The sequence below is a fragment of the Festucalex cinctus genome, chromosome 1 (genome assembly GCF_051991245.1).
Source record: "Festucalex cinctus isolate MCC-2025b chromosome 1, RoL_Fcin_1.0, whole genome shotgun sequence".
Lineage (NCBI taxonomy): Eukaryota > Metazoa > Chordata > Actinopteri > Syngnathiformes > Syngnathidae > Festucalex > Festucalex cinctus.
In genome coordinates, this window is record NC_135411.1 from 43,353,910 (window position 1) to 43,376,140 (window position 22,231).

The 22,231-nt window shown below is 41.9% G+C and overlaps 1 protein-coding gene and 1 long non-coding RNA gene across 8 annotated transcripts in view; one reads left to right on the top strand and one right to left on the bottom strand.

Moving 5' to 3' along the window:
• Positions 1 to 22,231, bottom strand: part of astn1 (astrotactin 1) — a 372,478-nt gene that overhangs the window by 248,157 nt on the left and 102,090 nt on the right. For 4 of the 7 annotated variants that reach the window (XM_077536523.1, XM_077536533.1, XM_077536507.1 and 1 more), the window contains exons 7-8: positions 18,592 to 18,741; positions 5,713 to 5,880 (exon numbers count right to left, since the gene is read on the bottom strand). In XM_077536523.1, coding sequence (XP_077392649.1) covers positions 5,713 to 5,880; positions 18,592 to 18,741 — 318 coding nt within the window. Of the gene's footprint in view, positions 1 to 5,712; positions 5,881 to 18,591; positions 18,745 to 22,231 lie in introns of all 7 variants that reach the window. The other 3 variants (XM_077536498.1, XM_077536516.1, XM_077536481.1) reach the window with 1 other exon arrangement.
• On the top strand, positions 20,616 to 22,165 carry LOC144029996 (uncharacterized). Its single transcript, XR_013287166.1, has 3 exons — positions 20,616 to 20,909; positions 21,347 to 21,577; positions 21,849 to 22,165. It is a non-coding gene; the product is annotated as an uncharacterized LOC144029996 (long non-coding RNA).

The following is a 22,231-nucleotide window of genomic DNA, read 5'->3' on the forward strand; positions in this document are numbered from 1 at the left end:
AATGGAATACAATGACTTGCATATCTTTTCAACCTACAATTCAACTGAATACACTAAAAAGACAAGGTATTTAACATACTCGAAAAAAGCTGGGATGTGGGTAACAAAAGACTACAAAAGTTGAGGAATGTTAAAAAAACACCCGTTTGGAACATTCCACAGGTAAACAAATTGTGCAAAGGATCTCAGACATGGGCTCTGGAACATTTCAGAAAAAGCATTGTTAGTTAACACAGACAGAAAATGCAAGTTAAAACTCTACCATGCAGTCATCTATCAACAACATCCAGAAACATTGCCGGCTTTTCTGGGCCAGAGGAAAGTGTGCTGTGGTCTGACGAGTCCAGATCTTAAATTGATTATAGAAATAATGGACATAATGTTATTCAAGCCTCCCGACCTCGCCCTCGTGCAGTTAAAAGAATAAACATTAAAATCCACAAATAGATGAATCTGCGTGTGCCGAACAATGAGTATGCTGGGGGTACGCTGTACTTGTTTTAAAAAAAAAAAAAAAAAAAAAAAAAGTATCTTGGTCATTTGACAACAATGGTATCTTAGCTTGTGGGTGCAACAATGTATCCGTGTTCCAAGTTTCAAGCAGTCATTTTTTTTCCCCATTGTGTTGTGACCCAAAAATTTCAGTATGAGCAAGCTTCAGATAAGCCGCTGCAAAGAAAGCCCCTCAACATACACCCAGCATCATGCATCACTGACTATTCGACACACAAGTAAATTGACTTACTCTTTACACTTTAAACATTTGTATTTCACTTGTGGTTTGCAGCAGTGCAGAATATGTTTTCTATATTTTCCCACTCTCACGTAGATATGCTCAGCACAATACCTAATAAGGTGTCCAGTGAGTGTACTGTTTACTGTTTAACACAATATTATGATATAAACAGATCAACACATTGTTGAATAAAAGTGAAGTGAACTTCTGATTGTCTCTGTTTTGAGTTAACTTGTGAAAATAATTTAAACTGGGAGTTTATGTCTGGGCTATTCACAAAATATGACAAATTGAGACTTTTGACTTCAAATCAAAATTGATTTTGTGGGAAGACAGAGCTTGATGAATAGTAACATAATTAATATATTTTACTTACAAGTCAAAGGGGCATATTCACTAAGAATGTGCTGCGTCCGGTAATAGCACGAAATATTGCACCACAACTGCACCCGCAGTCTGCGCCCAGTTACCAACCTATTCACTAAGGATATTGCTCTAATCATATACCGGCGCAAACACGCCCACAAAACTGACAGCTTGGAGCAAATTTGCACCTGATTTACCACACATGGTAATGGAGTTGCGCCAAGAACATGGTTGTTATAGTAACAGTTGCGAGAAAGATGACATTATCAGAAAACGAGGTTGGACCGAGAGTAAGCGTTTAGAGCGCCATTAAGCTGTACAGAGAAGAGAGGACGACAACGACGTCATTCATTCATAAAGTACAAATTATTGGTGCGATTATTTAAAAAAAATATATTTTCAGAGGTTGGCGTGGCCGTACAGTATGCATCTGGCACATAAAAATGATCGTAAAATGCCTCCCCGCCATTGCCGACCATCCCGGGTTACGTCATGTGTCCTAAACCAACATAGAAAAATGTCCCCATCCCTCTGTCTCTCTCTCTCTCTTTCCTCTCTGCGTGATCAGCCAGAGAGGGCCGTGCACCATGTCATGCACTTCTGTCATGATCCCGGGATCGAGGTTGCGGCAGGTTTATACATGCTTTCCATAAACGTTATTTGCGTCATGCAAACTCGGTGTGGCTATTTGCGCTGGCGTTAGTGTATTAGATGCTGTATATCAATGAGTCTCATTTGCATTGGGGTGGGCATATTTTGCGTCAAATGTATGCAAATTACCTAATTTACATACGCGCAAATAACACCAGCGCACCATGGCACAATCTGGTTGACAGTGCACTTAGTGACGGATTTCCCCATCTGCGAGTGTTTAGTGAATTTGGCACTCCCAGATTGCTCCATTTTTACCAGTTGGTGCCGTGCAAAGGCGACGCAAACCTTTAGCGAATATGCCCCAAAATGTATTGGCCCTAACTGGTTTACAGGTATAAGAAATACAGAATACAGTATTGAATTTCCTTGTTTTCTGTCCCATCTGATGAATGATATTGAAAATGTGCACATGTGCAGTCTTGTTTACGGACTAATAACACAAACACACACACCAAACTATAGTAAAGGTGGTCGTGAACCCAAAAAGCAATGGTACCCACAATAATGTGGTTTCAAGTTGTGCAACAAAGGAGGCCCCATGTGTTAAAGCATCCCCCATCTCTTTTAATGGATTGCAGAAGCAGCACAGATGTTGCCACAGCGCATCTCAGCTCTCATCGGTATCTTTTCTTGCAGAAAAGAGGATTGGACTTAAGCTATCTATAGCAACTCAGCAATCTCCCTGCAGCGCCCGCACACATGTACATGCAACCATCCAGACAAGCAGGCACACATACACAGATTTTTTATTTTATTTTTTTTCATGGAAACATATTGGGGAAAATATGAAAACAGAATACAAATTGCTGACTGTAATGGGGAAAATGTGAAGCCTTAATAGGCAGGAGACAGAACGAGCACTTTGAGAGAATGAGAGGTACAATTTCATAAAAATCGGAATCCAGAGCCAAGCTGCCTCATATTAATAATAAACAATAGGAAACACAAATTAGTCTGCGAGTAACTATACTTTTCTAACACTGAAAACAAAGAAGATTATTGGGTTGTTTCTTTTTGTTTCAAGGTTTATTAATTCGTTAATCATTAATCATCATTGTGAATGAAGGTCATTAAAAATCAAATCAAAAGCAGTCTATGAATTAAAAATATAAATATGTTGGCGACCTGTAGTACTTAATAGATGTATAATAGATTATAGATATACTATTCTGTTTTACAGGGAACACAGTTGATTTGGTGGAGGCAAAGATCAAAATATAATCACTGACAGAGAGGGAATGATGAGCTCATTAAACAACACAATCTTCTACAATTCTGTTTTATCAGCACACTGTTCCCATTATATAGACATTGAATATGGTTGCTGGCTTGAATAAAACATGATGTACAGTAGCTTCACATGACTACATGTTGTGTGGTTGTTAAGTATCATACATTTGACTTTTTCCCCACAGCTGCTTGCTGATGTTTGGTAATTCAAAGGCAAGCAACCTCATAACAACCTAGCCAAATTTAAAAAAATAAAATAAAAATTACCCAATACACTCTATCACATCTAACATCAGTGTCACATTTCATTTTGTGTGTGTGTGTGTGTTTTTCTCAATTTCATTTTTCCTTTATTTAACCAGGTAAGAAACTCATTGAGATTAAGAATTTCTTTTCCAAGAGTGACCTGGCCACAGGGGCAACAAAGACAAATTTTAATTAACTGTCTCCATTGAGGCGGCACGGTAGTCGAGTGGTTAGCACGTCCGCTTCCCAGTTCTGAGGTCTCCGGTTCGAGTCCAGGCTCGGACCTTCCTGGGTGGAGTTTGCATGTTCTCCCCGTGCCCGCGTGGGTCTTCTCCGGGTACTCCGGTCTCCTCCCACATTCCAAAGACATGCATGGCAGGTTAATTGGGCACTCCGAATTGTCCCTAGGTGTGCGTGTGAGTGTGGATGGTTGTTCGTCTCTGTGTGCCCTGCGATTGGTTGGCAACCGGTCCAGGGTGTCCCCCGCCTACTGCCCAGAGCCAGCTGAGATAGGCGCCAGCAGCCCCCGCGACCCTTGTGAGGAATAAGCGGTCAAGAAAATGGATGGATGGATGGATGTCTCCATTGAGCTTAGTATGATTTAGCTTGAAGGCAATCGTCAATTCCTTGATTACATGTACCATATTTTTCGGACTATAAATAAAATTTTTGGGGGAAATGTGTTTTATACGGAGCCCCGAAGGTGACATCGTAGAAAAAAAACAACAACTTTGCATTCCCCGCAAAGATTGCGAGGGCACGTAAAAAACTTTGCGTTCTCTCGCAAAGATCACGTTCCCTCGCAAAACAACTTTCTCTTTATAACTGGGTTTGAGTAGGCAATGGTAGAAAGCAATGGGAGCCAACCCCAGATAAAGTGCACCTGTGCTCCAATAAGACTAAATTAACATTCTTGATTGTACTTTCACTTGTGGATGACATTGGGGACATTTCATGAAAAAAAAGAAGCCAATTACACTTGTCAATAAGTGTGGATCTGTGCTCACAATGAGAGTTTAGATTGTTAAAACTCAAAAGTAACGACAGCCTGCTATGGCAAACATAGGCTCCTTATTTCACTGCACACACACACAAAAAAGAAAATGCAATTCATTCGGACAAGACATCCCAAAAATGTCCTCTGCTCCTTTTCTGCTCTGCTTTACATTCCCCCAACTCTGTTATTGTGATTCCCAGAGGAGTGCTGAAAGACCACTAAAAGATTGCAGTGACTTGTGGCTAATACACAAAAGAGTTGTGTCTGTGCTCGGCCTGGCCTCCCGAATGTGCCTAAAAGTTTTATAATCAGTCATAATACGGCAGAAATTGTTTTCTTAAAAAAAAAAAGGTTGGGGAGAACTGTACAGAATGATTGTAAACCACTTATATACATTAAATACGACAAGGTATAGCCCTTAAATTATATCATACAAATTGTTTTTCTCCCATTTCTTGGTCAAAAATGGGAATTTTCACAAAACCTAGCCATATTCAAACACTGATAAATAAAGAACGGAATAAGATAGAAATATACTTTTTTTCTGTCGAAAGAAGAGAGTCTAATCTTCCTTTTGGTATGTCCCATGTTTAAATAGCATTAGAACTCAATATTCTGTGGGCCTTGCAAGATCAGACAAAATCCAGGAAAACGGCTGAGATCAAGGGGGGTTGCTCCAGTGAAATGGCTGCTAGTCAAAGAGTTAATCAAAATTAAATAGTGTGATTAATCAGATTAAAAATTGTAATCATTTGACAACACTAGAAATTACACAACAAAATAGTCATTTTTTCATCAATTTTTTTCTGTTGCATGCACCACATAGACGGATCCACACACTAAGTGACAAGTGTATTTTGGTGTCTTGATGAAGAAGTGTTATCTCCATGAGTGAGAATCATGAGGGGATTCAGCTAGCGACAGCTTTGCAAAAACGCAACTGCAGTTCCTTGCTCTGAAGTTGTTGGCAACACTAACACACAGAATAGAAGAGTGCAAGATGAGCAGTGTCTCATTTACAACAGACTAGACCGTAAAATGGGATGATTTCCGCTAGCTTAAAAAATAGCGGTGGGAAAAGTGTGCTATAATTATTAATCCTCAATGCATTTTAGAAATACATGTGACATTAAATTGTGAGAAAATACATGACTCATTTAATTAAGAATTTTTAGAGGTATATATTAAGTGGAAACATTCTCAAGACTGATAAAAAAAAAAAAATCAGACTGACATAAGCCAGAAGCCGCACCAAAGTGTGCATGCAGTTTTCTAGCCACTCCCCCTGTAGATTCAGCTTATACCTTTGGCTGCGGGACATTTTAAAACTTCTTTTGTTTTGTTTTTATCATTAAACGTACGTTTTGGGTTATTATCATGCAGGAGCTGAAATTCCTCTTCAATTTAAGCTACATCTGCAGGTGAAGAAAAGCGCTGGCAAAGTATAAATAATGCTCCCCCTGACTGTTTCAAGGCTCCTCACCTGTTTCCTGATCACACTGGTGCTCACAAGGGTCCAGCAGGCGTCGTCCACACAGTTCATTCACCCATGGCCCACTGGCATTCTGCTGGTAGTACAGCAAGATCTGCGCCGGGTTCAGCCAGTCAGATGCATCCAATTGACTTCCCTGCAGCAAAATAAACCTTGACCCTGAGGACGGGGGAGGACAGCAAGAATACACAGATGAAGAAAAGTGTTGATTGAGTGGGCAAGAAAAAAAAATATAGATTAATAATGAGCAGCTGCAGAAGTCACATATTGCAACTTCTGCTCAAGTTGATATTCTACAATACATTAGTTAAAATAATTGTTTTCATTTGGCAGTATATTTTCATAGGACTAGGGCAAAAGCAATCACATACAGTAAATATATTACCTTAATAGTATTAAGGTAATACACAGGGATAGGAAGTACATATATTTAGGGGGGATTCTGCCTTTGATGATGCAGTGAAAAAAATGCTCACACCATGTCAATTGTGAAAGTATGTTTGAACATGGATGGACGGTTAACGCTAAATTTAAAATAAAAAAATAATGTATGATTAGACGGTCAAGCAAGGTGAAATAACAAAAAAATATATTTCATAGCTTGCAATCATCAAAGGCTCTTTGAATGGCACAGTGGGACACAAACAATGCCCAGCTGATATGGTCATTGTGTTGGCTCAAAATGCATTCACAGCAGGACGACCGAGTTCCTCTCCTCAGAGAAATGGACACATTCATTCAGAGTGTCTATTTCATCTAGTCAGATGCACAGATAAAAAACTGGCAGGTGGCAGTATACATGCCAGAATTTACTTGACAGCATCAAACATAATGTTCTGGTTTTATTTGTTATAGACACATTGCACAATAGTCCTCTCTATTAAAATTAACTTTTCATTGTGTGTTTTAGAAGGGACATCTTCACTTATGCACATTTCCTCCCTCTGAATCAACAAACATATTTGTTCCAGTTATGTTGAAAATTGAAAAGACCCGTGTGGTAACAGCTGGAGTATGAGAGCACATTAAAGGTTGAAAAATTAAAATCCATGAAAAAAAAAATTGGAACATTATGTCTCATGACATGGACACACCTGAAAAGTATGCAACAGAGGAAAATTAGGATTGCAAACTGACTCAAAAAAAAAAAAAACCCACTAAACTCCACCAAGTTGTGCTACTTATTATTATTTGGTATGTAGCAGAAAGCCAAGACATGACAATCGAAGAATTGGTTTTGTATGCCTGGACTGGTCTGCCATGCAGTACACTGACACTTGATGCAAGAATTGGCAGTGGGCAGGTTATATTTCCAGAGGAACCATATACACTTGACCCATATCAATTTGCATATAAGGAGAATAGATCAACAGAAGATGCCATAGCCATCGTACTTCATACAGTATTAGAACACCTGGAGAAAAGAAACACTTAAGCTAGGCTACTGTTTGTGGACTTTAGTTCAGCTTTTAATACAATTCGTCCGACCAAACTTATACCCAAGTTACATTATATTGGATTAAACCCTACCTTATGTAATTGGATTTTGGACTTTTTAACTCGCCGCTCACAGTTTGTTAGATTGGGCAAGCACACTTCTTGCCCGCTTTTTACCGGGGCCCCTCAAGGATGTGTGCTTAGTCCATTACTCTATACACTATTTACATATGACTGTTGCGCCACCCTCCCCTCTAACCTTATTGTGAAATTTGCAGATGACACCACGGTGCTCGGGCTCATTAACAACGAGTCTTCTTACAGAAGTGAGGTACAGCACCTCAACATAAAAAAAAAAGACCAAGGAAATAATTGTGGATTTTCGTAAATCACGATGTTCCATCCCTTCTCCACTCCTCATTGGGAATGAGGTAGTGGAGAGGGCTGTTAATTTCAAATACCTGGGTGTGACGGTGTCAGAGGACTTAACCTGGAACAAGAACCCCAATTCAGTTGTGGGAAAGGCCCAACAACGCCTATTCTACCTGAGGAAACTTAATCTGCTAACATTCCTCAGCAGCTCATGATCAACTTTTACCAGTGTGCAATCAGCAGCATACTGACATACGGATTTCTAGTATGGTTTTCTAGCTGTACTAAAGCCGAGGAGCAGACCCTCCAGAAGTTGGTGAAAACAGCAGGGAGAATCATCGGGACGAGCCTCCCGGAGATCAACACCTGTTACGTAGGGGGTATGGGTGGACCCAAAAGCGGAGGAAACAGGCGGGAAGACAGACTGGAAAGATGATGTAAGGAACTTTATTAACTATGACGGGGAAGGACTGGATGAGACGGAAGGGGAGTAGACTGGGCTGGACGTGGACACAGATCATGGCGGAGACTTGGCGTGGCGTGATGCAGAGACTTGGCGTGGCGTGAGGCAGAGACTTGGCGTGGCGTGAGGCAGAGACTTGGCGTGGCGTGAGGCAGAGACTTGGCGTGGCGTGATGCAGAGACTTGGCGTGGCGTGATGCAGAGACTTGGCGTGGCTGACTTTGAAGACTAGGCGTGGCTGACTTTGAAGACTAGGCGTGGCTGACTTTGAAGACTAGGCGTGGCTGACTTTGAAGACTAGGCGTGGCTGACTTTGAAGACTAGGCGTGGCTGACTTTGAAGACTAGGCGTGGCAGACTTTGAAGACTTGGCGTGGCAGACTTTGAAGACTTGGCGTGGCAGACTTTGAAGACTTGGCGTGGCAGACTTTGAAGACTTGGCGTGGCAGACTTTGAAGACTTGGCGTGGCAGACTTTGAAGACTTGGCGTGGCAGACTTTGAAGACTTGGCGTGGCAGACTTTGAAGACTTGGCGTGGCAGACTTTGAAGACTTGGCGTGGCAGACTTTGAAGACTTGGCGTGGCAGACTTTGAAGACTTGACGTGGCAGACTTTGAAGACTTGACGTGGCAGACTGAAGACTTGACGTGGCAGACTGAAGACTTGGCGTGGCAGACTTTGAAGACTTGGCGTGGCAGACTTTGAAGACTTGGCGTGGCAGACTTTGAAGACTTGGCGTGGCAGACTTTGAAGACTTGGCGTGGCAGACTTTGAAGACTTGGCGTGGCAGACTTTGAAGACTTGGCGTGGCAGACTTTGAAGACTTGGCGTGGCAGACTTTGAAGACTTGGCGTGGCAGACTTTGAAGACTTGGCGTGGCAGACTTTGAAGACTTGGCGTGGCAGACTTTGAAGACTTGGCGTGGCAGACTTTGAAGACTTGGCGTGGCAGACTTTGAAGACTTGGCGTGGCAGACTTTGAAGACTTGGCGTGGCAGACTTTGAAGACTTGGCGTGGCAGACTTTGAAGACTTGGCGTGGCAGACTATGAAGACTTGACGTGGCAGACTTTGAAGACTTGGCGTGGCAGACTTTGAAGACTTGGCGTGGCAGACTTTGAAGACTTGACGTGGCAGACTTTGAAGACTTGGCGTGGCAGACTTTGAAGACTTGGCGTGGCAGACTTTGAAGACTTGGCGTGGCAGACTTTGAAGACTTGGCGTGGAAGACTTTGAAGACTTGGCGTGGAAGACTTGGCGTGGAAGACTTGGCGTGGAAGACTTGGCGGGGAAGACTTGGCGGGGAAGACTTGGCGGGGAAGACTTGGCGGGGAAGACTTGGCGGGGAAGACTTGGCGTAGAAGACTTAGACTTGGCGTGGAAGACTTAGACTTGGCGTGGAAGACTTAGACTTGGCGTGGAAGACTTAGACTTGGCGTGGAAGACTTGGCGTGGAAGACTTGGCGGGGAAGACTTGGCAGGGAAGACTTGGCGGGGAAGACTTGGCGGGGAAGACTTGGCGTAGAAGACTTAGACTTGGTGTGGAAGACTTAGACTTGGCGTGGAAGACTTAGACTTGGCGTGGAAGACTTAGACTTGGCGTGGAAGACTTAGACTTGGCGTGGAAGACTTGGTAGACTTTGGCGTGGAAGACTTGGTAGACTTGGCAATAACAGACTTGGTAGACTTGGCAATAAAGACTTGGTAGACTTGGCAATAAAGACACCACTGTGACTAGACATACAGCCATTCAAACAGCAAACATCAAACATCAGACAATGCTCCCACACCCGCGTGAGACAAACACCACTCCCTTATACAAACACTAATGACAATAACAGGACACACCTGGGAGACACAGCAGGGAGGGGGAACCAATCAGCAATACACACCAGGAAGGGAAGACACAAGCAGGTGGACAAGGTTAACCATAACGAGACTGGGGAAGAAGACAGGAACACCAGACAACCAACACTCACCAAAATAAAACAAAAACCCAAACAAACTGAAACGTGACAACACCATCTACCCCACCCGCTGTCTGAGGCGAGTACATAACATCCTGTGTGATCGGCACCATCCTGCATATCACCTTTTCTGCCTGTTACCCTCTGGAAGGAGATATAGGGCCATTCGTGCCAGGACCACCAGACTGGCCCATAGTCTCTACCCTCAGGCAGTGAGGCTGCTGAATGAACAACCCCCCTCCCTCTCTGCTACCCATCAATCTTCATAATCCACCACTATAATAACTATGGTTAGGTCTTCCATTGCTGCAGCTTCAACACAACTTTTCACTCTCTTCTGTATATTTCCCCATCTTCCCTTTCATAGACTGGCCTATTGCATTCTAGTTCTTTTGCACAGGCAATAATGAATGACTTGTTTTCTTGTGTGTGTTTTGCTATGCTTGCTATTAGTGTGATCCCTGATACCATCCTATATGCATATCTGCACTTTATTGATGTATTACGCCAGTATTTGTTGCTCATAACGATATCTCGTTGTTGTTTAAAACCATGTTATTTGCACAATGACAAAATGAATAAATATTGAATATTGAATTGAATTGAATTGAATTGAAGCTGGAATACTTCAACATCCATCAAAAGCTGCTTCCGATTTGTCCCATTCTACAGAGGAGCATCCTGGGGAGGCAGCATGAGAAAGAGGGGTACAACATGCCCAAACAAGCTGTTGAGAAAAGTTTGTGCTTTTATTGGAGCACAGCCAGAATCTGTAAGATTTCTTATAGGGCCCTATTCCACTCTTTCCACACTTACACCAGTTAAAAACCAGTTAAGACCAAGTCTAGTACACGTTAGTGCTGTCACTAATGACTGTTTAAAAAATCAAGTTGCCTATCGATTATTCCATCAACTAATCAACACCCCCCCCCCCCCCCCCCACACACACACACACACACACTCCACCATATATTTTTTTTAGGTATTTACCGGTATTAATTTATTTTTTTTTGTGCTCGCTTTGCTGGACCGCGGTTGACGGCTTCTTTCTTTGGTGGTGGTCCTTATGCATGCCAGATCCGTCGCACCAGCATCTACTGAAACTCAACAGAAGTACCCTCTCCCTCCCACAGCCCCTTGAATCAGTTGGTGCTGGTGTCTGTGGTTCTCACTTTGCTTTATCTATCCTTCCCTCCTTCCTCTCTTTAGTTTTTCCTCTGGTCACTTGAGATCTTAATTTATTAGAAGTATGAGGTTTCTGGGGTTGGCATAAGACTCTGGTTTTGTAACCACGCAGGAGGGGTCTTGTTGGTGCTGGACTTCACCTTGATGGATTGGATGTACTGGCTTCTATGGATCTCACTCTGCCTTATCGATCCTTCCTCTCTTTAGTTTTTCCTCTGGGCTCTTGAGATCTCGCTAAATTTGCTGGAATTTAGAGGCTTCCGGGGTTGGCGTAAGACTTTGATTTTGTAATCATGGGGAAGGCAGGAAGTGTTTGGTCGGTGCTGGATTTCACTTTGATTTACCTTTCTTTTCTCTTTATTTCTTTTTTTTTTCTGACCTTTTCTCTGGTCTCCTGACCATTTAAACCTCACGACTCTGGCAAGATTCTGAAGTACCTGGTTAAGGCGAAGGGTAATGGGATATTTATAAGGTTTTAGGTGAATGAATGAGTATAAATTTATACGTATTTGCACGCACGCACACGCACGCACGCGCACGCACGCAAACGCACACACGCAAACGCACGCACGCACGCAAACGCACGCACACATACACACACACACAAAAAAAAAAAAAAAAAAAAAAAGAGCAATGATGACAAGACGTTGAATCGGTAAGACTACCGAATGAACAATTCTGAGCTCTTTAAAAAAAAAATAAATAAAAAAATTAAAAAAAAAAGGCTATATAAATAAACTTGACTTGACCCAACTAACTAGGTCGACTTTTTTTTTTTTTTTTTTTTCTTCCCGAGGGCCACATGCAGAAAAATAGAAAGATGCAAGGGCCACTTTATTATTATTATTTCTTTTTTTACTTTAACTTGTTTATTAAACATGGTAAAATCATCCATCCATCCATTTTCTTAACTGCTTACTCCTCACAAAGGTTGCGGGGGTGATGGAGCCTATCCCAGCTGGCTTCCGGCAGTAGGCTACCCTGAACTGGTTGCCAGCCAATCGGGGGCACACAGAGATGAACAACCGTCCACACTCACAAGCACACCTAGGGACAATTCGGAGCGCCCAATTAACCTGCCATGCATGTCTTTGGAATGTGGGAGGAGACCGGAGTACCCGGAGAAGACCCACACAGGCATGGGTAAGACATGCAAACTCCACTCAGGAAGGCCGAAGCTTGGACTCGATCTTGCATCCTCAGCACTGGGAGGCGGACATGCTAACCAGTCATCCACTGTGCTGCCCTACGGTCAAACCAATGAAGCAATTAAAATTGTTTATGTACTGTAGTTATTTAAAAAAAAAAAAAAAAAAAAAAAAAAAAAAAAACTACTACTGCTAAAGGTCACAAGGCAAATAGTACAGGATTTATGTTTTTATGTTTTGGGGTGATCCCTGTGTGCCACTATAATAGATCAGCAGCAGCTGAATCCCAACTTCATCATTCTAAACCACAAGAACAACGTGTAGTAAACTGACCACATATAAAGAAAACGAATGTGATGTTTTCACAAATCGGACCTTGACGCTAAGCAGCAAGTGGATAATTGAAATTGAATCATCTTGATCTCAAAACAATTCTCAAAAATTCAGTTACTATTTTAGCTGTACATTTGTGTGTCTTTGTATAGCTATAAAAGTTTAATCCACCCTCTTTTTTTAAAAAAAATAGCATTGTGGCCAAAAATTATTTTTAGTATATGCCACATGCCACCAGAAAATGTATAGCAAATGGCCCCCGGGCCATAGTTTGGACACCACTGGTTTAGTCTGTTACCTCCTCTGTGGGTGTTGACTAAGACGGTACTATATGAACAGGGAATCATTTTGGACAGATTCGACCTTCTGCATTTGTGTGTTTGGAAAGGTTCCACGGCTGTGTGTCAATCTTTCTTGGTATTAAATCTGTTAGACCAGTGGTTCTTCACCTGGGTTCGATCGAACCCCAGGTGTTCAGTGACTCAGTCTCAGGGATCCGGCAGAGGCCAAAGCACACATGCAACTCATATGATTCATGATAATATGTGTCGCTTGGGCATCATTGGCTGCAGGTGATCACGCTACATTGCTTGGCCTACTGTATCTGTGCTGCAGAGTATTTGATGTGCTCAGTAGTCGACTTGTGACTGTTGTGATGGTAAGTGTTATTTGCTTGTTGTTGTAATCTCTTCATACTATCTTCGTTGAGCAAAAAAGGAAAGTGGCAATATGAATTCACTTGTATAACGGAACATATGGTTTTCCTCAGGGTTCAATACTAAGGCCTCTGCAGTATTCATTACTGCCCCTGCATTCAATCTTAAAAAAAAAGAAAAAAAAAAGAAAAGAAAAAAAAGTGCACTATAAATATAGAGTTGAGTTGTGTGATGGGAGTCAGCATCCTAATTGCATGTATTTGGAATATTGCACACTTCTAGTCCAACACTACTAGCTATATAGGAAAACTAAATAACACTACCTAAAGCTACATGGAGATGGGGAATACAAGAACACAACGTTTTCTGAATTCAAGGAGGAGAGCCAGATTTGATGAAAAGGCTACTCTCTGTTTTGTTCACCAGTAAATCCTAAACCTATGTCTTGAATTTTGAAAAAAAAAAAAAAAAAGATTTTATTTTTCAATAAAGGGTTCAATAAGAACCACTATGTCAGACTTTGACTTGCAGTGCTCTTTTTTGGTCATTTATAGTCATTCCTAGTATAGCAAGCATTAAAGATAAAAGAGCCAGCAGAAGATGGCACGGAACCTGATCTGTGTGCTAACAGAAATTGCAGCAGTTCTTCAGACTTGAAAACTTTTACTGCAGTAAAATTGCCCCTCCCTCAACTAAAATTACTCCAGTCAATGAAAAGTTTAGTTTAGGTGAGCAAAGCCGAAAGCCAGGTTCACCTCTGCACTTGTGCTTGCTCATCCGGACAGCAGTAAGCAGTTCATTGTTTGAAGTGTATTTTCTCCACTCGTAGTCTGTGATCAATATCACTGCACCTTTATAGAGTATGTGAGCTCTTTTCCCATTTTGTTTGTGTTTTTTTTTTTTTTTTTAACCTATCATTGAGGCTCTTGCAATACAAAGCTGTCTGATGGAAGGGATCTGCAACTTCACAGTGGCCTCAATCTCGCAGGTAAGTTAACCAATCTTGACCAGGTAACAAGTGCGAGTGATTGTGCTATTAGTAATCCTTGGAAAGCGTCACGGTATGTGGTGAGCTCTCCCTGCTGCTGAAGCAGGCGGGTCGTCAAGCGGGTGTCCGGCAAGTGGCTCTCGGCTCGGCATGGTGATGTGGTGAGCTCACCCAACCTGCCATCTGCTCCTTGCCGGTTATCTGCATCGCATAAAGTTGATTTGTTTCACGGGGTGACTCTGATTAACTTCCATTTATTTTAATGGGAAATTGTTTTGCTTCACGAACAGTCTCGGACCAAACTACATTCATGAACCAAGGTTCCACTATAATTGCTTTTGTTGGATTTAAATACAGACAGACAACATAGATAAGGGAGATAGAAGAGACCACTAACCAGCTGACAGTTAACAGAAGCCCTCAATCAAATCTGATGTGATGGCAACAACAAGATCTCTTCATTTTCCAAAGACTGCAGCTACACAGAAGACTACTTCAGATACCGATTAGTTCATACATTTGTAAACATTCCACAATGATAATTCTATTCCCTCGCCTCAGTCGGATGTGCCGTTTACACTCGACAATAGCATTCCCCCCTATCTTTTGTTCTGTTTCTGAATCAGTGAAGATAGTGTTATCGCAAGTAAACAAACATCTCCAAATAATTACTTCCCCTGATGTGAACAAAGAAGCGGAGTTTGTCTTAACGGTATTTGTGGGCGACACTTGCCCAGCTGTTGGCATTAATAGCGTCTTCCCCCAGTGGAAGAATACAGATTTTCATTTGATTCACTGTGACATCAAATCAAGTCTGATAAGATTGTGGAGACATTTATGGAAACATTCTAAATCGATCCTGGTTTTGTAATTCAACAGGCAAATTCGCCATCTTTCATCTCTCCTTTCAAAGTTTCCTCCATGGACAACTCCCTTGAATTTTAATGTCTCCCTGGCGGGCTGAAGTATAACATTGGCAAGCAGCAGCTCCCTGAATCAAATCAAACCTCCACATGATAGATGAGTGAGGCTAGTCAGTCTATAATGTATCGGCACTGCCAGCTCACTTGAGTCGCTGTCGAAAAGTGCCAATGAGCAAGAACCTCTTACTTGGCCACAGATATTTGTTTGATTAAAAATAATCCTTATTACTAATATCCTTATTTAATCCTGAGTGGAGGCCTCACTAGTGTGATGTGACAGTGGGGCACAACAAACACGAGGGAATCTGTTTTTATTAAAGAAGTATTTTATATTAAAGAAATATTTTTCACAATTATTAACATGCCTGTGACATATATTCCTCAACATATCCCAATGATGGGGAAAAAATATCCAAACTGATATTTTTCCAACATATTTCGAGTGAAGTGAGATGATTTTAGGGCCGGCTCTCTCTCATGCAGTGAGCCAGCCTTCTTCGCACCCCACACACTCCTGGGCTAGTGGTGAACACTGCTTTCACTGCCAGCACATGAGCTGGGCCCAGAATGTGGAAAACAACAGCAAAATCACCAATGTTAAATTAAAACTGAGATTGTGAGATTTAACATTAGAAAAGTGTTTATAAGTGTCCACACCAATGACTGTAAATCTTACACTTTTCAAAGTGTTACTTAATCAGTGTTACTCCAATACTGTATAGTGTTAAAAATCGACACAGGTAAACACTGAGTTGTCTTGAAAGTACTCTACACTAGTGTCAGTGTTAAAAATTGACCTCAAACTACACTTTACTCTGGTAAATGGTACTTCATTTATATAACGCTTTTCCAGCACCTTACAAGGCCCGCAAAACGCTTTACATTTTGACGCCTGATAACATGGCCTCAGAAGCAACTGGGGAGTTTAGTATCTTGCTCAAGCAAACTTTGACATAAGGTGTGTTTCCATTACCCTCAGTTTTGCACAAAAGGTAAGTTGTGCAAAAGCAAGCTGATAATGGAAACACAGGCTTTTTGAAAAAGGAAAAAAAAAAACCCTCAAATATCGCAAAACGCTCTCCTGAGGTGGTTTTTGAGCTGTGTCGAAATGGAAGTATTTCGTAAAAGTCTAATGTTAATACTTTGCACATGACTTGTAATCATGTGACCCCTGCTCGGTCACTGAGTAAGGGAAGTAGGAAGTACGGGGCGACTCACTTTCATGTCGGAACTGGCTCCCGAGGGGATAAGAAGTTATTTAAGCTCAAAGCGATATAGCTATAGAGCGAATGTTGCCGTTCCATGTACGTTCCATATCGTTGCATGACAAATGACTGGTACCCCCCAGGCAACGAGCAATCGAGCAACATACGGTGCACGTCGCCGTTGAAGTCCATTCTATCCATCCGCCCCATAAGTTATAAGCATGCAGACACATACACACACACACACAACACCGACACCAAATGCCAGATCCCGCCCGATCTTTTAAAGTAATCTTAAAGGGATAGTTCGGATTTTTTGTCATGAATCTCTATTTCATCCTCACCTCCAGTGTGTGCGATCAGCACTGACTTACCCCTGACAGCGTTCTGTGACACGAGTTCCGGTCCGGTGTTGGACGAGAGGAAAATAGTCCAGCAAGTTAGCTGGGGTCACCTAAATAAAGCGTTTTTCTTCTAAAAACAATTTGGGTTCAAAAGAGTGATACATTTCCATGCAAAACTCCCTTCGGAAAAAAAGTCAGACTCCATTACCGCCGGACACTAGTTTTCTGTTCGTTCGTATCACTGCGCGGCGCCCTGCATACAGCTGATAGACGCGCACTAATATACAAGTTGTCTTTTCGAAGGCGGAAGGTACGCGGATCAGCTGTCTGCAGCTCGTCAATTCGCTGTTTACAGGGCGACGTGCAGTGATACGAACGAACAGAAAAGTAGTGCCCGGCGGTAATGGCGTCTGACTTTTTTTCAGAAAGGAGTTTAGTGATGCAAATGTATCACTCTTTTGAAAACAAATAGTTTTTAGAAGAAAAACACTTTCCTTCCGTGACCCAAGCCAACTTGTTGGACTATTTTCCTCTCGTCCAACACCGGATCAGAACCCTTCACAGAACGCCGTCAGGGGTAAGTCAGTGCTGATCGCACACACTGGAGGTGAGGATGAAATAGAGATTCATGTCAAAAAATCCCAACTGTCCCTTTAACAACTCCAGGCGTTCGTCTTCTGTAAACATCATGAGCACCTTTTACAGAACTACGAGATGTCGCAAGATGGGACGTTATGAGAATTGCACCTCAGAAGTGAAACGCTCTTCAATGGAAACATCTACAAGTCGAAATTGTACTTTTTTGAAATAGTACAATATCGCGTTTAGTTTTGCGAAAAACTGTAATGGAAAAACAGCTATAGTCACACTGGCCTGGGATCGAACACACACTCTCAGGGTTGCGAGACAACCACTCTATCACTGAGCCACACCAACCTGACAACTGGATGTATTGCTATTAAAATGTTAACAGCGAGTGTGGATGATTGTTCGTCTGTGTGCCCTGCGATTGGCTGGCAACCAGTCCAGGGTGTCCCCCGCCTACTGCCCAAAGCCAGCTGAGATAGGCTCCACCACCCTTGCGACCCTTGTGAGGAACAAGCGGTTCAGAAAATGGATGGATGGATTTTAACAGCGCGCTGGATAATGGGAAGTTTCTCCTTGAACGGAAATCAGGGTGTGGTCAATTTAACACCCAAGGTAGTTATTCAGGTAACACCCAACATCCACAACAACACTCAAGGACATTTACTCTTACAGTGTAACTTTTTTTTATCCCAACAGTGTTAAGATAACAATGCTTACTGCATATTTGATTGAACACTGGAAATTTAACACTGACCTATTTGCTGTGAAGCAAGTGCTTAAGGATAATGTGTAGACAGCTTTGTTCTTTCACACTGGAACATCATTAATTTGTTAAGGATTTGTTCAGTACTGGATAACAAAACTGACCATTATACTGCAACTGTGCAGGTGGAGCTTTGACATTGGCTCTACTCCGACGCAGGAACAGTGCAAGTAGAAGTACGATGAAGGACTTCCTGTGGGTGGTCTCTCTGACCTGGCCTCAAAATGCTGCGATGCTTTGAGAGCACATCTGTTGTGTTGTCTCACATGAGAAACACAGGGAGGGGGTTGTTGACCTGGCATTTACCTTTGTCTCACAGAGTGCAAAGCAAATCAGCGGCTCACCTACAAAACACCTGCACTCTGTTCGTAACCCAGTGGATTGAACTCTCTGGGGAGCTGCACAAAAATACCAGCTCAGACCTCCCTCCTCCCACACAGATTTAAAGCACTCCAGAGGCAAATGCATCCCCAATCTTTGGCTGCTTTGAAGGAAGCCTTACCGTCAGCAATGAGGTGCTCCGGCACATGGAGGATTACGCGTACTGAGAGGCTGCAGGATATGTGAGAGCAGTAGACCAGGCTCATCACGCAGCTGATGACGCTGATTAGAGTCAGTGTGGTCTTATTGATGGGGCTCCTCGGGGAACCTGCTGCTGGGAACAAACACAGAGGAATGGGGACAGATAGACATTGACATATGAAGTGCTGATTTCAATTGAATGCTCCCGCATCACTTCATACATGTAACATAAACATAAAGTCAGTCATTAAACAAATAAGCCAAAACAAAAGGCTCACCACCAGTAAATAAGGCTATTGGATGAATACAAGAGCCCTTTGGGAGGTTCAGATAAGGCACGGTTCAGTGGCACTGAAAGCCTTTGTGGAGCATTGCAATCCAAACAAGGATGTGGAGCTAAATAAGAATCATGGCTTTAACTCAAAGACGGTTACGGTTTGAGTTTTTCTTTCTTTTTTTCTTTTACTCTGTCAATTCTGGTTTCCTCTTCAGGCATGCTGACAAAATCTTAATTTCTCTTACGCCAGGATGTGATACCCAATTGACCTCATATAAGATTCAACAACCTTGATGTTGTTGTTTATGCTGTCACTTTATGAAATTTTAAGGTTGTTTTTTTCCAAACATCGCCTGATATCTGTTTCAAACTTGATGAGTCAATATTACTCACTGTAATAATGTCATATGCTAATTAGGAAAAAGTTGACGACTTGCATGTGTGCCTCGGTGTAATAATTGGCACTTTGTCATTTTTATGCCATTGCAAGCCTCCTTTTGCATGTTTGGGAATTTGGCAGTCTGTGGCATTTTATTTCAGACAAAAATATGATAACAGTGTGCATTGAACCCTCTGAAGAAATCATCTTTATTATATTTTAAGGTCACCTTCCTTGGCCGCAGAACAGATATGGGTGGGGGTGTGGGGGGAGTTCACATATGGACATGAATGATCGGTTTGGAAAGAGGTCTCAAGTGCCTGCTCACAGCGGTGATCTGTGATCACCATGGCAAACTTTACGTCACCTTTTTGCAGTTTCGTATAAACATACGTCAATATCCTGCATCGACTCAAGAGAGTCTATTTGTGCTTCTGCAATGTCAAAGACTTTTCATATACGGACTTTAAAGGGTATGACAGGAGCCGCTTCCATTAGCTGGGAAGTTCGTCAGCTGCTTTCACACCCACAACGATGCAAATACATATATTTGATGGGGCTGCAATAATACCAACAGGAAGACAATGCCGCCCATGCACACAATTAAACTGCACTTTAACTGGACTTGCGTCGGGCAACAAATAGTCCTCAATGTTATCGTTCTTTGGAGAAAGAAAACATTCTGCAGCATCAAAGAAAATCCTTGCTGTGAGCTGTTTTATAATATTCTATTCTTAAACCCATCTTTAATTAAAGGTGTTGGCTGCGCATCCAGAAGCTTCTCTATGTTTGTGACACCTGTGCACATTACACTGGAATAATTGGCTTGGAGGCGTTGCAAAAGCCTTGTAACACGTTTTGACAGAACTTTTTGAATTAAGGGCACGGTCCTTTATTTACGGTATTTTCTTCTTTTATACATATCATTGCAGCTCGTTTAGTGGTATCCTTACAGTACACGATCAAAGTTGCAAGAACATGGCATGCAGACAGATAAAAGCGTGCTGCAAGACTACATTTTGACAGCACTTTAACCCATCCTCCATAGAAATAATATTCATGTGTAATATTATTTCAAAATGTGGTGCTTCCAAGTGCAATGTATTAAAATGTTAAAGACTGACACAACTGATAAATTGTCTACGTTAATATAACTAGACAAATTGTGTAAGCAGATGCAATGATATCAGTGGTACATGCTCACAGCCACTGCTGAAACATTCTGCCTCATAGCATTAACAACAATTAAATGCATGTATTTAATTAACTTATTATGTCTAATAAGTCAGAATCACGAGCAGACACAACACTGGCGCCAACAACCTGACACATCACCATTAATAGGTCGCTTGCACATGTCGTCACTTCCGCCTCGGATTTCTCGTAGTCGCCATGCTGGGTGGCCTCCATTTACGTAGCGATTCGGTCTAACACGTATCTATCACGTTTGTTTTCTGCGTTTAAAATGGTACATTGTTGCTGCATCGTTGGCTGTTCGAACAAAGCCAAGGGGGAAAATGGTCGGTCTTTTTTTCCGAATTCCGAAAATAATTAGGAACCAGGGCCTGGAGACAGAGGAGTGCGGACTCCGGAGGGAAGTCGTTACTTTGGGCTCGTGTGTGCAGCGATCACTTTGTGAGCGGTAAGCTTGTTTACCTTTATTTAATGCATGAGGATTAATAACGTTTCGACCGCCCATATATGGGCAAGTTGCTTATGTTTTGGATTCATGAGCAAGCAAGTTCGGTAGTACAAGCTGGCTAGCGGACGTTAGCCGAAAGCTAACATCGAACATTTTCACCCAAGTAGTGCCAGTGCAAAGTGTTTACTGCTGAAATTGGATTGATTAGTCTTGGGCTTTTAATGCCGATAACATGTTTTTTGGTGGCAAAATGTAAACTTGGAAAAAATAAGAGACAGAAGGGGCTGATGCAAGAAAAGAGACCCCCGGGGGTGATGCAAGAATACAGACCCCCGGTAGCCTACACATCATGCTAAAGAACTTATTCACGGCCACCCTACTGCGGTAAAATAACCAGTCTTTCCATATTTTATTTGTTTATATATTTATTTTAACAGGTCGCCCTGCGCCCGTTTTTCTGTCCAATCATCCCGACTGGGCTCCAACATTAAAGTTGGGTCCCAAGTTACAACATCTATGTCTCAGCCCAGTCGGTGCCAAGATATGAACGTGCACAGGAGAGACAAGCAAAGAAAAGACGACTCGAAGTGGCAGAGATTGTTGCAGTTATGCAGCCAGATGGCTCCAGTAACCTGTACCCTCAAGTACTGCTGACATCATTGACTCTGGTATGCCACTCAGAATTCATTACATGATATATTGTATGCATGAGTGAATGTATGTGTTTGTGTGTGTGTACACGCACCTTATATTTTAGAGACATTTGGAAGTGTTTATAGAAATAAGTATTTGCCTGTAGCAATGTTCATACATTAAAAAATGCAACAAAATGTGTACATTTCTTTTACACTGACAAAAAAACTATACTACTTTACTATATTAAACCTATTACTGGTACCGTATTTTTTTGTGATTTTTTTTATTTATTTTTTTCTTTAGGGATCTCATGCCACACCGACTTGATTGCCAATGACATGATGGAAACGAAGGCGAGCATCAAAGCATTGGAGGAGGACAACATGCGACTGTTTGTTTGGCGCTAATAAAGGCAGCGATTATACAAATTCTATTGTTGGGTTTGTTTACAAAGCTATACATAAGACAAATGACAGGATTTGACTCAATGTGCAATATGGTCCCTCTTAAAGTAATGGCATAAATCTCTATTATTTCTAAAAGCACAAAAAATGAAGTGAATAATGATTAGATGTAGTAATTTCAGGGTTAAAAATTGAACTGTTAATTAATGTAGTTTATTTTAGCACAGGTGCCTACCATCCTGAGATGATGTAATGTTGATGGGGTACGCAATGACTTTCATT